General features: G+C 45.1%; 1 protein-coding gene across 1 annotated transcript in view; it reads right to left on the bottom strand.

Moving 5' to 3' along the window:
• RNF128 (ring finger protein 128, E3 ubiquitin protein ligase) overlaps window positions 1–13,546 on the bottom strand; it is a 38,527-nt gene extending 24,981 nt beyond the window's left edge. The window contains exon 1 of the mRNA XM_026039055.1: window positions 13,141–13,546. Coding sequence (XP_025894840.1) covers window positions 13,141–13,546 — 406 coding nt within the window. The remainder of the gene's footprint in view (window positions 1–13,140) is intronic.
• Between the last annotated feature and the right edge of the window lie 3,646 nt (window positions 13,547–17,192).

The raw sequence follows: 17,192 nt of genomic DNA, 5'->3' as shown, positions 1-17,192 counted from the left end.
ACGGGGCTCCGGCACCGCCGCCTCGCGCAGCAGCTCTGCCCCGGCCGCCTCCGGCATCGCCTCCCGGGGAGAGCGGTGAGCGGCACTGCCCGGCCTGCCGCGGCCCCCGAGCCGCCTCCCGCGGCGGATCGCGCAGCCGCTCAGCCCCTGCGGCACCTCCCGGGACGGGCAGGGTCTCCCGTATGGCCCTGGCCGGTAGATCATCCCACTGGGTCTCCTCCGGGGAGCAGTGCGTTCCCCTTGCATCACTCGGGGGCAACGCTTTGCCCCTCCAGCCAACTCAGGGCACTGGCTCCTACCCTCATCTCGACTCCCAGTGGCGATGGATTTTCCCCTTGCATTGCCTCCCAGGTTACCCCCCAAATCCTCCCCCCCGCCCCAGGAGCCAAGCACCAGCGCTGCCAGCAGGCCCCCAAGTGAGCCCAGCCCCACCAGCACCCAGGGCCCAGCCAAAACCAGCCCGCTTTGCACCGCTGAGTTAATATTTGCTGAGCACTCAGCAACGCCTGGTATCAGTCCTGCCCGCAATCAGTTTATGGAGTACCAGGTTAGCGCTGCTAACTCATTGCCCGTTGTTCCCGGTGTTATTGAACATGCATTGTAAAACTGCCACTTCAGCCAATCACTCCTTTTTCTATTTGTGTGTTAGTTTTCTTTGCATAATTAATTGTTATTTGAACKGTGCAACTTGCAAAGCAAATCCACATTTCTTCAGGGCTCTGCAGGCACTTTTTAGATGGCCGCTTTGCACTCAGAGGTCCTTTTCTCTTGCTTGCATATGRTATTTTTTTGCCACATGGTTCTGCAGCATTGCTTAGCGTGCTGGCAGGATCAGAGCATGTATGAACATGACATGCCCCAGATCCCCACCCGGGTATTTGAGGCAAGAAATGGAGATAACAAGAGAAGCAAGGACATTTCAAGCTCCTCCTCTGCATAAAGCCACTCTCCTGACTGAGAGGTCCTGCTGCTGTCAGCTGCTCCACAGGAATTGCCCCTAACATCCAGAGTGGCTGAAATACATCTGCAGATTGCCATGCACTGCCACATGCAAGTTGGGTTTCTGGATCATAATTTTGATTATGGAGGATATACGAGTCATCATTTTGATAGGATTATTCCTGTGCAGTGATTATGTGCCACAAGATCTGCTGCTGCCCGTGCAATTGTGAACAGAATTGGTTTGCACAGAGTCAAACTCTTCCCAATATGAGTTGGCACTGCTTAGTTCATAATAAATTGATAATTGTAATTGATGATAATTCAGTGCAGATCTAAAAGCGGCTGTTTCCTGTGGTACACATCTTCATTTACACCCGTGCACAAAGCTGGGCACAATGTTAATGCAACTCGACCTGAATTGCAGGGATATGTCGGGAGGTGGCTCAGGTGTGAAGGAYTGCCTGGGAGCAAGGGAGTCAAACCTGCCCCGTGCGCTGGCATCCTCCCTGCTGAGCACCCGCCTGGCAGCACGGGCTCAGCACCCTCTGCAAGAGGCTGAAGCAGAAATTCATCAGCTGAGGATGGACTTGTTCAAAGGATTTTCAAAAGAAAACCTAAAGAAAGGTGTGAAGTGGATCCAAGACGCATCACTTGGTGATGTGGCTCCCACGTATGACACATGCTTACACACACAGCCACATCCACAAGGCTTGCCAGCATTACAGCTTGACTCTTCCCATGGTGATGCCCTGGAAGAGGTAGGCAAGTAGTTCATAGGTTAGGCAAATGGTTAAACAAAAATGTGGATGTTTCGGTTAGTTTGATGAGAGGACAATGGGTAGTACAAGGACAGAGGTTTTTTTTTTTTTTTCCATTTAACGAATGGAAAATGTGACTCAATATACAGAAATTATCCATCCTGACTTTTATTTCACTTCTGCTGACACACAATCTTCTGTCAAATACATGAATCGTGTGATAAATAGCGCTCGCACTTCAGTGTATAATAAATCTGCAGAGATACTAGCACAGAAACTGGTGGAGGGGTTGTCACTCAGCAGCCCAGGGGATCAGAACTTGCTTTTGCTACAAAGGGATGAAGAGCAGATGAAGCAATTTGCTAAAGATCAACACTGCTAAACATGCAGAAATGCAATCAATCAATCAATCAAGATCAATATTGCTCACTAAGCAAGGCTTTTTGTCCTAACCTGAACAAGCTTCTCTTGTTCTCATGCCACATGTAAGGAGAGAACTTACTCCAACAATAACATGTCTAGATGTAATAACAAGTATGCTTGTAAGAAATCAGAGAGAGACATGTTTTAATTCTGAAATCTGTCCCATGGAGGTGCAGGGAAGAGCAATGCTCTAAGAATATATAGCAGGATTTATACAGTGGGTATGAGCCAAACCGCTCTGGACACCTTCAGAGCTTTAAGGAYGTTCTTCTCTAGCATTTCCACAGAGGCAAAAACAGAGACCAAACCTGCACCCCATCACAGTGCATGACTTTCTATGGCTCTAGGGGTCTGGACTTTGAGGCTTTTGGTAGCCACAGTCTCCCACCTCTAGATACACGACAGGTTTGGACAYGATGGTGACACGGGGACAGGAGCGGCGCGGATGTGAAAGCTCCYGGCTGCGCGAGAGCAGCGGCAGCCCCAGGCCACGGAGCCGACCCGGCGGGGAGCGCAGCGGCCGGTGCTGGCCACAGCTTTTCAGCAGCTCGGGTCCCGCTCTGGGAAGCAATAAATAACCCCGGTGATAAATAACCCTCTTGGGAAATGCGCACACTGCCGGAGGCTGCTGACAAAACGTCCACGGCGCGTTTGGCAATCTCACCAGCACGGCCGCTGGACTTGTCACCGGGCAGCACAGCGCGTGGTAACGAGGCACAAAGGCTCCAAATGTGGTTGCAGATATTTGGCTGCCATGTAATTAATTTGGGAGCAAGTTACTGTCTCCTTGCAATATTTCCATGCCCCTGAAAAGAACTGAGTAAGCAAGCAGCAGGCACAGGCAGAGTTTGCTCACAGTGCTTGGGTAATTCCTTGGATTAGCAAGCGACTCTAGCATTTGTATTGGGGGAAAAAAAGCTGATATCCCAGCTGATGACAGCCTGGAAGTAAGTCATGGAAGATACCCGTCCTGCTCAGGATGGTGGGGACGTGACCTTGCTGCAGCCTCATASACCTCTGGTGCATCCCAGCACCTGCAGCCCCACACCAGGAGATGGGCAGAGCATAGAGGCACACGCTGGCCATAKTTAAAACCTATTCCAGACTTGTAAACAGTTCTGTAAATTTAGTGAACTGTACCYTTTATCTGTGTCAGAAAAACATAGTTTGCGTAAGGATTTTCAGTTCAGCTCCGTGCAATTCACAATAGAGAAGGGGCTTATCGAATAACATGCAAAAATAGTCACCGCCCCAGGAAGGCAGGTAAGGACAAGGCTTTAGAAAGACTGACATTTTTTTTCCCCTTTACATCCATTACAGACATTCTCTAGTTTGGAGAATACACATTTTTCAGTTGAATAGAAATAAGCCAGGCGTTATGGGGTCTATAAGTAGCACAGCATATTGCTGCCACATTTGTCTGAAATAGCTTTCAAAAAAGTCAGAAATTAAAAAAATGATAGTCCATGATGACTACAGATGTGAAACTGATAGGATAAACAGCAYTAAGAAACTTCCACAAAACTAGAAGCAGAATTAAATCTGCAATGAGTACAGCATGCAGGAATTTCTTGCCCAGATCTGATTTTGCTTAACCTCTAAAGATTTTTTATTATTACAAAATGAGGCTGCAAAGTTTTCCTTTTTATTTTCCCCCATGGCTGTTTGTGGTGACTCTGAGAAGTTCAAAAGCAGGGTGTGACTTTCAGATAAACAAAATGAAATCCTGGGAATGCTGCCACTGACTTCTATAGGAATGGCCCCTATCATTATCTGAGGCTTTATCTTACTTAAGTAAATATTTAAACAATTTTTTTTCCAAGGTAAAAAAATCTGCACGGTAAATATTGCCTTTAATGTCAGGCCAGACCACTCAGGGCACCTTGCTGGTGACAGAACTGTAGCTTGAATTAACTTCCTATTCTTATTGCTAGCAAGCTCGATTACATGTTCACATCCTTTAAAACTGAGTTTGTTTCCCATTCAAAAACCCAAATCTGGATGTGTCTTGGTGGAAAACTCACAGAAACACAAGAAATCTCACAAGAACGAACAAAATCTCCTTCATTAGGACAAAGTGTTGTAAGACCAGGCACTGAAGCTCCATGGGCTGCGTATGGGGCCCAGTTGTGTCTCTGACCCTTCTTTCCACTGAATAACAAAATGGAAAGGAGAAGCACTAATAAACATGGAAAAAACAATCAAAATAAGAGCCCTAAAATGAAACCCAGGACTGAGTGACACAGGACAAAAATTCATGAACAAAAGTTACCCTGAATCATGAGTTAAAGAGAACAGACATGGCACCTCCTTATCCAAAAACGGCTCATGACCTTGGCTTAAGATGGAAAAGCTTTGGGCAGCCAATTTGCTCAGAGCAGGTGACTCTGTGGCCAAGATGTGCCAAGATTTAACACATCTGGAAGGAAATGAGATGGGAGAAAGGTGCCTGCAGCCCTTAGCTGCCTGCTGAAGAGGTCAGAGGAGGCAGAGARGTGGGAAACCTCCCCAAAGCCTGAGGGGTTTCAAAGTTTTCAGGAAAACCCATGGTGACTCTTGTGGCCACCACCCAAAGGTACCACAGAGGGCTGCCCGTTCCAGCCAAGCTTCACTACGAATCCAAGAGCTTGTCCCTGACACAGCTCGGAAACTGCAGCGTCCGACTCCCTGTTCCCTGGGAGCGGAAAGAAAAGTGCGTCAGCCGGCGCTGCGCGCTGGAACCGGCCACTTTCACTCCRCTGGCAAGACGTGAACACGAGTCCCTGGTGCCAGGGAAGCAAACACCAGCTCAGCACTGCTGGCACGGCAGCGTTGGTCACTGTGACAGTGCTGGATGTGCCCCGTCCTGCCCCGGAGAACAGGGTTAAACCCCGACCAGCGGCCGTGATGGGGCTGCGCCGGGATGATGCTCGTGTGTGGAGCGAAGGGCACGGGCACGCTTCTCCCAGCAAAGAATCTCGTGATTTCATCAAATTATCTTTTCCACCTTTCATTTCAAAGAGAGCTGGATGATAAAAGAGACAGGCAATAACTGGGAGTTGCCAGCAAATAAAAGTGGAGATAAAGGCATTCCCACAGGTGACTGCACGGAACCTCCAGCAAGGAAAGACCGAGAATTCTTCTGAAGGATTTTGGTTTTTTTAAACATACAAGAAACTCCAAAGCTTCTAGGAAACCAYGTGCTTTCCATCTGCTTTGGCTTCACATGGCACTGAGCATGTTCAAGCGCTGACGGTTGCTCCTCAGGCCCGTTGATTCAGCGGTGGTCGCTCCTGAGTGACAGTGGAGTTTCCATGAATCAGTGGCTTCCTTCCCTTGCAGCAGGTTGGGCAACTGCTCATCCAGCCTGGGGACCAGGATTTTCCATGCAATGCACATAGTGCAGTTGACCAAGTGAGGAGCATCAGATGACTGGAAGCCCGAGCACATCCGCAGAGCTGAAAACATTGCTGCTCAGCTCTTTGTGGAAAAAATAAGTAAAACTCAAAACATTTCAACTCTGTGGATTTGTACTCAGCTTCAGTTTCCGGCTACCACAAAAATCAGCAGTGCATCTCTAAGGGGCTTCTGTTGTCTAAGGTACAAGCATTACTAGATTCACTTCTGACAACATTTCCATCAAATACAGATTTCTGCAAGAAAAAAGAAAGCTTCACTGTGATCCATAGGGAAAGTTTAACGGTGACTCCAGCCATCCCAACATCCTTGTCACACATCAGAGAGCAAATACAGCAGCTCTGTGCCTGGGAGCTTTTATGGCCACAACAAGGGTAAAAGCCCAGCTTAGCTGCCAGTGTAACCAGGACATGAGTGGTGACAAACCCAGTGGTTCCAGAAATGACAGAGAACTTTGCTGATAGGCTTGATACTTCAGCGGGGAGCAGGCAAGGCCTTGAGCACGTGCAAAAACCAGGAAGGGGATTTTTGGGAGACTTTTTAGTCCTGAGTGCCTCCTGCACCAGCTGCTCAGCAGCAGGGATTGGGGTGGATGGAGCAGCCCGAGTCAGGAGCAACCAGCGTTCGCTCCCTTCCCAAGATCACTGCAGAACTAAATCAAAGACCAGCCTGCGACTAAATGATTTGTTTTATTACATACTTTTTTGCTGAGATTTATTTTGGCATGTGACTTCAAAGCACAACCAGCCTGAACTGCAAAGTTTGGAGCCAGAGGCCTCGTGTCTCCCAGCCTGTGAGAACGGAGGCTTAGCATGTTGGCTTAGACTCAGTCCTGCTTGCCAGCATATGGTTCTTTCAACATCACCTCTGCCTTTAGATAGAAGAAACTATAATTTAAAGTGCAGATTTGTCCCCTCGATGCTTTTGCACCTTTGCTCAGCTGAGTTCTGCTCTTAAGCAGTCTGCTCTTAAYCAGCCTGGCCAGGTTTGGGAGGACATACAGAATTCCCTACAYGCAGAATCCCTTGGTCTGAAGCAAACCACATTCAGAAATATGCAAACACTTATATTAAACATTATAGTTATAGACAGGTAAGATAGGCATTTCAGATCTCTCCTAAACAGCATTTTTACTCTTCAGTGGGATTCATGCAGTAATGTACTTCCAGCTTATGATCACTTTATCAGCAAGCCCTCTGGAAAAGTACGCAGAGAGCAGCAGCAAATTTTAACTGAAATCACTGACAATGAAAAGCAAGTATTGAAGCTGAGACTGTTTCTAAAAATATCAATGCTATAGTATTCAGGTTTAATTCCTAAGTGAGATAACAATAGATGCAATACAACTGTAGATTTTCTTTTCCCTGTAAAGATCCTGTATAAATCCTTGGCTAGAAAGCCTGATGAACGAGGAGGTGAATTGGACAGTAAATTTCAATAGGAGTTTGAAAAGAAAGAAATGGCCTGTTCCAAAAGAGACTTTGGAAAACTTGGGTCCAAAAGGTATTATAAAAACCCCTCGTCGGCTGATCAGCTGCTGCTTAGATCAGTTCAAAAATCTGAGGTTCTCTCTTTTTCTTTTTCTTTTTCTTTTTCTTTTTCTTTTTCTTTTTCTTTTTCTTTTTCTTTTTCTTTTTCTTTTTCTTTTTCTTTTTCTTTGTTTTCCACAGGAAATAAACTCTGCAGTTGTGCAGTTTTGCTGTCTCTCCTCATTCCCATCTCTTCCCCTTCCAAAACTTCCCTGCTTTACCCCAGCCATGCCCAGTCTCGGGCACCCTGAGCTGGGAGCTGCGGCGCTGACGGAGCAGCTTCCCGCAGGGTTTTCCAGCCCCAGCAGCGGTGGGAAGCTGGGAGCTGCGCTGAGGTGCTCAGCACCCCACGGCAACGTGAGGCACAAGGTCCATGTGCCTTCCAGCTCACCTGGGCCTCCATCCCGGCAGTGGGGTCAAGGAACAAGGAAACAAAGAGGAGTCAGGAGCTTGTGCCGGGAAGAGCCGGGAAGGTGGGAACAGGGAGGGGGAAAGAGGGGAGAGGCACTGAGTAAAGTCACAGGGGCTGCATAGATACGGGGACAGGGCTTAGCAGAAACCACCTTCTTCAGCCTTTTGCTCACCAGAGAACTTATTACCGTCATCAGGAGCCTGGCTCCTGCCTTGTAAGCAGAGCCCTCTGTGTTCCTGCAGCACCAGGAGCTCAACGAGGGCAGCTCAACACCCCTCATCACCACAGCTTGAAGCTCCAAGGCCACCAAGGAAGCAGGAAAATGAGCTTGAAGCTTCCAGAGAAGGGGGAACCAAACGTTCCCTGGTGGGAGCAAACGCCTGAGCTCCTGCAAGGGAGGTCTTCCCTCCGCAGCCTTTTCCCTTTAGCTGCTGTATGCAGCCCGGGTGGTGGAGCTTCAGCAGCCCCTTGGCTTTTACTGCCCCTTCGAGGTGTTTCCACCACAGCTCTTCAGAGGAAAAGAGCCATCGGGGCTGATTTTCACCCTGCACAGGGCTCTGGGGGCTCGTTTCAGTCGTAGCTGCAGGTGATTACTGGGTTTCTGCCATTATGCTTTATTCCCRCCCGTACTTGAGCTGTAACAACTAGCACCGCTATAACACGGCTGATAACACAGGTTAAACTGATAAGTGACTGACGAAAGCTGTGCACGCTCTACAATGTTCTACATACTTGCAATCAGAAGCCAGGTTGATTGACTTTTTAGAGGTTAATACCTCTTTTCTTCTTTCTTGTCATCAGAGAAGTCGCCCTCACTAGCCAGAGGGTGGGAATGTCCCCTTCTTGGGGGAAAGGGGCGTGCAGAGGTTTGGCTTCTGTTGCTGGTTGTGGCCGTGAAAGTTCTGGGCAGTGTCTCCAGAGCAAYGGTCAAAACGATAACGCTAAAGGGCCAGTTTGGGCTGATTTCTGCTGCAGCAGTTTACATGACCTAAGAGACCTCATAGGGTGATATTTTCTTGTCTCAGTGCAGAGCTTGTCCTGGTTTCCTACAGAAGAAAAATTTGGGCTCCCCATGTACTGTCTCTCTTGGGCTCCCAGTCCATGTACTGGGTTTCAAACGAACAGGTAAATCAGAACATGCACTCAGCACTCATTACGCCCAGCACTCAGCACGCACATTATTTGGGGAAACTAAAGGAGTAACAACAAATACCATTGTGGTGAGTTCCTGGGATTTGCTGGCTACGCGCTCCACRGGACCTGGAAAATCCCAGAGCTGACTGTAGCTCTCTTGCCGCCTGCCTTCTGTGGAGCCCTCAGGGACTTTGGGGGCCACCTGTGGAGAAGCAGGGACCTGGAATGTCCATGCCAAGCCCTGATCAAGGATCAGCTACAGAAGTTTGCTTAGGCATGTGTCCAGTCACATTTTGGATATTGCCAATAGTCATTTTGAATTGCTGCTAGCAGAGCTGGTAACTTCACAAGGACTTAATGGAAAAGGAAGTTTGTGGCATTTGCTTCTTGGGGACATTCCTGGAAATTTGCTTTTTTTTCACATGCAGGTCCCATGGGATGTTTAAAACCAGGACAGAGAGTCTAACTTTTTCTATAGCAAACAGAGGAGATAGCTGAAAATGCACTCTAAACCAGAAATTACTCTGAAGATCAAATAAGCAATGATATTTTAGATAGTTATGATGAGGAAACAGAGCAAGATCTTATCCTAGCTTCCAAAACAGAATATAAAACCAAATTCCATTGTCAAGCATGTAGTTCACATTAGATATTGCATCACCAGCTAAGAAGATCCTATCTTGAAAGTACTTCTGAGATAACAGAAGTTAAACTTTGAGACTGTCCTGGAAAAAGGTGGAAGGAAACACGGATCCACGTCAATTCCTTTCTAATTATTGTCAGCACTGTCAATTATTTGTACGGCCAAAGCGAGATAGCTGCTGATATGAGTCTCAAGGGTTTTAATTTCATTTTTATTACCCAAATCTTAATAAAACTCCCATGCAGGAAACAGTTCAATACTCACTTGATATTGCAGCTTAACAGCTATAGGGGAACAGTATCCAAATAGGTGTTTTTACTCTATTTTTTCCATCTTCCAAACGCTGGTCTTGTATTTCTTTTTGTAAATGAACAGGAAAAAAATAATTGTGACAGGGACCTGCTTCCCTCTGCTGGTCTGCACCAGCACTGCTTGTGCAGTGCTGTCCACAATCAKCTGCTGCACCAGCTTGCAGAACACGGGTATTCTGCTGCAATGCATGCTCGATACTTTTTATATATATAAAAAAAAAAAGCTTCAAAACACCATGCTTAAATCTGGCTATGTTTAAATAAAAAACTAGGCTGGATGACTCCTGCAGAGCATGGGATTGCAGAGCACGTTCATTCACCCAAGCACACAACTGCAAATGCTGCCTGTCAAACACAAAGCACCCAACTTGTCTCCAAAGAACCCAGAAAAGCCAAATACACAAATTAAAAGAGTATATTTACGTGCTCTCTAAGTCCAGCCTACAGAAAGGAGTGTTCCCTGGGACCTGGCAAAATGCATGACACATTGAAGATAAACACAGTACTCATCTATGGAAAGCTGAAATAAAAGTTGYCACGTGTTTTCCACTGTGGAGAAGACATTTGCAAACAGTATCTAAAATCTGGTTCCTAAATCAATATTCAGATATTTGGTGTAAATGCCCTGTCTTCATTAAGATGAAAATACACCCTACTATTATCCATTTCATTGGTATATTTAGGAGTTCAGCGGTTCTCAAGACAAGGACAGTTTAATTTCTAGGAGCTGAGCAGGAAGAATATTATCATAGGTGCAAGTTCTCTTTCCTTTCCAGATCAATTAATGCAAGTGCTGGAACTATGAAAAAAAGCCTAGATTGTTTATCATGGAATCGATCTAACCTTGTATGAATAAGACACAATAACCTACAGACAACTCAGACAACCTCAGAACATTTTCCCCTTGGTAATTCTCGTAACCAGAGAGGGAAGGGGAAGGATGTTACATCTTAATGTCTAGAATTTCTTGCAGTTGAAGCTACTGCTGTTTTAGCTTTATCTTTGGGGTGTGTGTGTGTGCCTAACAGTAATCCAAAAGGCATTAACATGTAAAGCTGATAACAGGAAAACAGCTACTGGGGAGGATGAGGAAGGAGTTACCAAGAGGGGATTTTTTTTCTCTCAGTCCCTGCCCAGGAATTTTAAACTTCTAAAGTTTCCTGGACATCTGAACTTTGCCCAGAACCAACTATTTCATTGCTATAAGATATAGACAGTGCTTAATGAAATTATTTATATGACATTTATATGAAATATATATATAGTTTTGTGCTACTGTAACAGAAAACAAGGTTGGCTGAAACTCCCTATTGATTTCACATTAAAGGCAGCAGGAAGCAAGACGAAGGAAGGAAGAGAAGCAGCATCCGAGGCTCCAGAGTCTAACAAATCCCCGAGGTGACGGAGCTCCCGGAGCCCCGGGCTGCTGCTCAGGGCCGGCTCGGAGCCCGGCGGATCGGCGCCCTGGAGCAGCTCTGTCCCAGCGTCGAGAGCAGCGGAGCGGACTCCGCGTCTCCCCAGTCCTCTCCTCAACGGCACCGCTGTGCACAGATCCTGTCCCCACAGCACATTTCTTTCCCTCGCTCTTTGAAAAGCTGTGCCATTAAAAACAAAGCAGCAGGAACAAGCACTTTCTGTCTGATAGTCCACAAACATTTATTTTTGTCCACAATAGGACAAAAGTCCTCAAAAATCTGGAGGTCTTCAAGACCTGCCTGGATGCCGCCCTGTGCCCTGGGTGTCCCTTCTGGAGCAGGGGGTTGGACTAGATGATCTGCAGAGGTCCCTTCCATCCTCAACCATTCYRGGGTTCTGTGATTATGATACAGCACATAGATTACCCCCATCTCAGGCAATTMTATTTTACCTAAAGAATATATGAGTCCCTACACTCCAGGGAGGGAACCAGACACTTATGAGAGAGAATATCCTCCTTCTACACTGTACAGGGGAAGTCAAGAGCTCGTCTCACTAGACTGCTTTGCCCTTACTGTGTCTAACACTTGTGAATATTGCATCGATTTACAAGCCCTCTTTTTCACACACTACTTCTTTATGCATCAAAAAGTGGTCCTATAAAAATCACAAAAAAAGAGAAAATKAAATAAAGAAAACTAAATGCCTTTGAGAAAACTAAGTAAATTAAGAAAGATGGGACTGTCTTATGGAATACCCTCTTGGATGGTACTTCGGCTGCTTTCAAGATCTTAAAATTCTTTTGAGTTTTGGAAAAACATCAGTAAAACTAGGTGGTAGTTTCAGCGTTTTTCTTAATTTATATGCTAATTTATATGCTATTGATACACATAATAATCATTATATCTAACAATATGCTCAATTATTATATAACATATATATACACATATGGCTCAGCTCCAGCTGCCTTAACRCTTTGGGCCAGCTGGGGTCACCACCGCTCCACGGGAAATTCAGCTAATGCCAATTTTGTAGCTATGAAAACCCAGTTAATTCCTTTTTATTTATGCAGATCTGGCTGTCAACCTCCAAAATCAACCCCAAACATCAAGTTCTAGTTAAATCTTTCTATGCTGGCTRTGTTAGAACAAACTCTTTGCCTTATTGGCAGTTCCAGGAACGCRTTTCATGTTCTCCTCACAAACAGCAGCTCCAGCGCGGCACTAGAGGAGTCAAAGCGAGCTGCGTGTTGCGCTGGAGCCCGGGGCTCTYGGCGCTACCCTGCAGGTTTCCTGTTGGGTCATGCAGAAAGTTGTCTAGGATGGATCTTCCTGGYGCTCAGACTCAGGGGCTGCTCCTATAGCTCAGGAGAAAGACACAAAACTGAGACCCCGGACCAGCCTGCTGGAGAGCTGGGGCTGACCCCTGTAAACTGTCTTGTATGGGACTTGTAACTAAATCACCCTGAAATGGTAACCCAAAGTAGTGTGTGTGGGGGGTCTCATCGGTAAAATGCTGACCTGACTGTATCTTGAAAATTTCTGCGTGTGAATGATTGCGAAGTCAGACAGGCCAGACTGAAGCCAAAGGATTCCTAGCCCAGCACTGCCCAAGTACGTGGCGTATTTCAAGCAAGAAGCCACCTAGACTGCAGCCATCTGCTGAACTGCACTGCGAGCATGGTGACCCAGGTGAACATACAAAGAGGTTAAAGCCAGGCAATGCAGCATCATCACCGACTTCATCTTCCCCCCAACAACAGCACCATAGTTAGTAGGGCTAGAGGAAGCCATCACCATCATCTTGTCTAACCTTCAGCTAAGAATTCTCAGAAGAGGGAGTGATTAACTCCTCTTCAGAAAGGATTAAAGCAATCGGGCAAAGCAGCCAGGTCTGGCACAAAGCACCTGTCTGTGATAGAGACAATTAAGTGCTGGAGGTGACAAACAGTGCTAACATTGGAGACTCCAACACTGGAGCACCAAGCTCAGAGCACGACACCAGGGTGTTTCTTAATAAAACCCTCAACGCCGCAATTGCCTAATGCATTTTTCTTCCACGGAGCCCCTTGGTTAGAGCAGCAGCCACCCACAAGCACAAGTCGCTCCTTGGAGCCCACCCGGGTCCTGCTGAACAGCAGCCATGCAGCCCTGGAGCTCCACGCCGCAGTACTCACCGATATGCGACATGGGGATGGGGTAGTTGCCTTTGTCCGGGGCATTGTAGATCACGGCGGCCGTCGCGCCCCTTCTGGCTGCCAGCCTTATTTTTTCGGCAAAAGTGCAATTGCCTCTTTCGATCAGTGCTATCCACGGCGGCTCCGTGACGGTGAACTGGGTGTTCAAGTCACAGGCTTGAAGATTAGCAGATTTAGGAATGGCCACAAGCCCCTGAGCGCTAAGGAGAGGAGAGTTTAATCCGTACAGGCCACATTCGCACTGCTCGGACACAGACCTRTTACCCGTGGTGTTGAAATAGAGTAAGCTCACATAGGCATTCACAGGAAGTGTCTCCGCAGCCTTGAATAAAGCACTAATAATCAGCAGGAGGCAGGACGAACGGGACCTATTCTCTCCCTTCATTGCTTATTCATTTAAGTACAAAATTTAGATGTCTACAGATAATTTCTTCGGCCGCCGGTGGCCATTGTTACCCCTCAGCCCGCTGATTAGCTTGAAATTTCAGTTCCCAACAGGAACCTGACACCACCCATGTTAAGTCCTCAATGCGTCAGCGAGCTTATCTGGAGGCAAGGGGGGTGGGAAGGAAAACAGTGATACTCCTACTTATTGTAAAGCAGGGATGCAAACTAAAAGCAGTAGCCTTTGACCCCAAGTTCCTTCTACTCTTTACCATCACCTCTCCCCTCCGCTCACATTTCTGCACAAGTTCTAGCCCGGACAGTGTTTCCTAAGAGCTGGCTCTAAGGCTGCTGCTCCAGGAAGTCTCCCATTTCAACCCGAGTGTCATTTGCAAAGGACCAGCTCGTCTTTCCAGTGATGCAACTCCGGGCTCTCACTGCACAACACACGCTGCGATGCAAATGGCTGTTAAAAATGTCAAAAGCAGAGGGAATGCTCATAAAACAAACAAACTTCCTCATCTTAAACACTGGAGTAGCCAAGTACTCGCCTCCYCATCCCCTTTTTAGTTCTTTCTGGTCTTTTAAGTCACCTGCTCTGGAGGTCCAACTTGTCCTGGCATTTATAATGAACAGATTTTAACACTGATTTGAACCACGCAAGAGATGAAGAATCACTTACACTCATTTGACAATCAAATGATCTTTCAGACCATTTTTTCCCACASTAGTTCCTGTTCCATTTTCACGTTGATGCTCGAGTTACCATCACACAACTCTCCATTTCAGGATCCAGTTCTCTAGGATTCCCCTCTAAGTTCAGAGTTGTATCCCTGAATGATGACTAGTATGAAGCCCTACCTTTTCACACTAGTAACGTTTCCCATTTTCTGTTCTAGTCACATCTTTGGAATCCACAATGGATGAGCTGCAGGAATGTTGCACACATCTTGGAAAGCAAAGCTGAAAATCAATGCCCTGTAAACATGACTATTTGCAATAGCAACACACTACATTGTGATTTGCAATGCACCCATAAAGGGCTAGTTGCACTGCAGGAAAGAAAATGCTTTTGTTATGTGTTGTTATACCACAGGGAAGGAAACAAGGAAAATAACAGGCAGATGATGAAGAGATCAAGACCTTCTTCCCCCTTTTCCTGCTGCAGTTGTGCTGTACAGTGCTGCAAGCCAGGAGGAGCTGCAATAGGATGCATGTATTTTGCCAGAAGCTGGCCCTAGTTCTCCTGGAAAGATTCTTTGATTAAACACAACTCTGGAGAGATTCTTTGAACACAAAAGCAGCTCTTAGAAATGAATCTACAAAACAAAAAGAAACAATCCAAGACAATTTAAGATATAAGTTCATTTATTTATATTCTCCATTTTCCAACGATACACTAATTCTACATCACATTAAGTTGAAACTGATCTTACCTCTAAGATCTATGAATTAAAAATTTTTATGCACTCAGAAGTACCATCAGTTTATCTTTTCTTTGAAATTAATGCTAAAACACAGCACACGTGGAAACTTAAAATTTTAGAGTACAGTTCTTTGGTTGATGAATTTTATAGTTGCCTGCAATATTCTCTGGTAATATGCCCTCAGCAGTGGCAGTACAYAGCAGTAAGAAAGATTTTGCACGAGGAAAGACTTTGTATGCTGGATTCACGTGGAAAATTAACATATTTTGACAGTCTCATGATCAAAACTGCTTTGGTTTTACACTTGCATTAAATAACACTGAGTGAAATAAAACAGCAAGTAGTTTCTTTGCAGAGAGCAGCTTATGCTCAAGTCCCACAGTGCTTCTTTTGGCAGTGGGGAAGGAGAGAGGCTAGTGGAACCATATATTAACACTGAAACACCTCAGAAACTAAAGGTAGAATATTAAATTCCAAGTAATTTATGTGGACGGATAAGTGCCTCTATGGAATGACTCAGAATACCCAAATTCCATGTGTGATACAGGTGTCATGCATCCTTCAGCTACACAAGGAGCCGAGGCTTCTAACATAGGCACTTCATAGGCACTTCTATAATAGCCTATCTTCCCTTCCCACTTTTTCCCATGAAAAATTTCATATAACATTTCTGTAAAATAAAACTATACACTTTAAAAGTCTTTAATTCATATTATAAACATTTCACATCATACCGTTTTTCTTTTAGCGTTAGAAAGTTCTAACACGGCGGATGAMGTGATTAATGCTACATGTTTCAAAAGCGGTAATCAGTGCAACTCAGCAAACTGAACTTTTGCTGGATTTCCATTGCAAGGGATGAATTGAATGGTTACAACATCTGAATAAAGTGGTTACTATACAAAGGCAATTACTTTATAAATTGTGCTCTGAAAATAATTGACTCATTAAAATTAGACTTCGACTTGAAGTATATCTACGTAAAAAACACTGGCTGACACAGTCAGCGTGGCTCAGTTTGCAACGTCAAGTGCGGGTGCTAATACCTTTCTCTTTCTAAAGCAATGACTCCTGACCTTCACATACTCWTGAACAACCAAATTACACAAATAATATTGCAAGCAACATTATGCTCTTCTCTGCTGTGCTTTAATTTTGCTTTCTGTGGCCATGAACGATGCCAGCAGGTCTCAAATGTTACAACATATTCTGAAAGCCATGGCTTGAGAAACACTGCTCTAGAACTAATACTATACTATCCACACAAAATATAAACATACAATACATAGTCACATATCACTTTTCCTGTGCATATTTAATGTTTTTACATTAATATATTCTAAAACTACAAACTACATTGGAAACATAAAATTTTATCCTTCTATTACAAACTTTACCTGATGTTGTCTGTGAACAAGTAACATGAACACAAACACAGTTAAGTTTCTCCTCCTAATACTTCTAGCTGATGTTATGCACAGAGCTGAAGCACTGAAGCAGACACTAGTGAACCACCTAGTTAAAGAAACTACTCAACATTTACTAACAGACTGTGAGAAAGGTCCAAGGAAGTTTTCCTTAAAAGAATAAATCTGTTCCCTTAAATTAATGGCCTTTAGTCAATAATGGTATTATTTAATGGTAACCTTCTGAGATTCAGTTACTTCTTCTCAAAGAACTGATTCAAGACCAACATTTCATATGGGCGAGCTATCAAATAGCAAYGCATTTTAACTCCTGCTAGAGAACAACTTCCCAGAGGATCCAGTTGTATAACTGATTTAAGGCCAAAGTTTCCTTAATGAAGAAAATGMGGTTCTACTTCTGCACTCAGCAGGAGCCAGCAGCTGCTACCTGGTACATACAGTCACTGGACAGTATTTTATGCAGTTCTTTGTCCTTGTCAAAGCAGCAGCTTCTTGATCCTGCCGAGTTCCTTCACGTTGAAGGAACTCTATTAATGAAAAGAAAGATAGTAGTACCATTTGTGAATAGCAGAAAAAAACAAAATAATGGCAGCAAAACAATGCACTTTCTGCCATGCTAGAGCATCTCTTCAAGTCAGCTTTTCTCTTGCATCTCTTGCAGAGTCACACATATGCTTACAAAGAGAAAGCTTTTTTTTTTTTTTTAAATATTTCCTCATTTCTTTTAATAAATAAAATACTTTAAAATCTTTGGGTGCTATACTTGCAACCCAACAGTTAATGTACAAAAGGA

The sequence above is a fragment of the Nothoprocta perdicaria genome, unplaced genomic scaffold (genome assembly GCF_003342845.1).
Source record: "Nothoprocta perdicaria isolate Ctin4 unplaced genomic scaffold, notPer1 scaffold_22, whole genome shotgun sequence".
NCBI lineage: Eukaryota > Metazoa > Chordata > Aves > Tinamiformes > Tinamidae > Nothoprocta > Nothoprocta perdicaria.
Note: the sequence above shows the minus strand (reverse complement) of the source record. Positions and strands in the feature narration are given on the sequence as shown.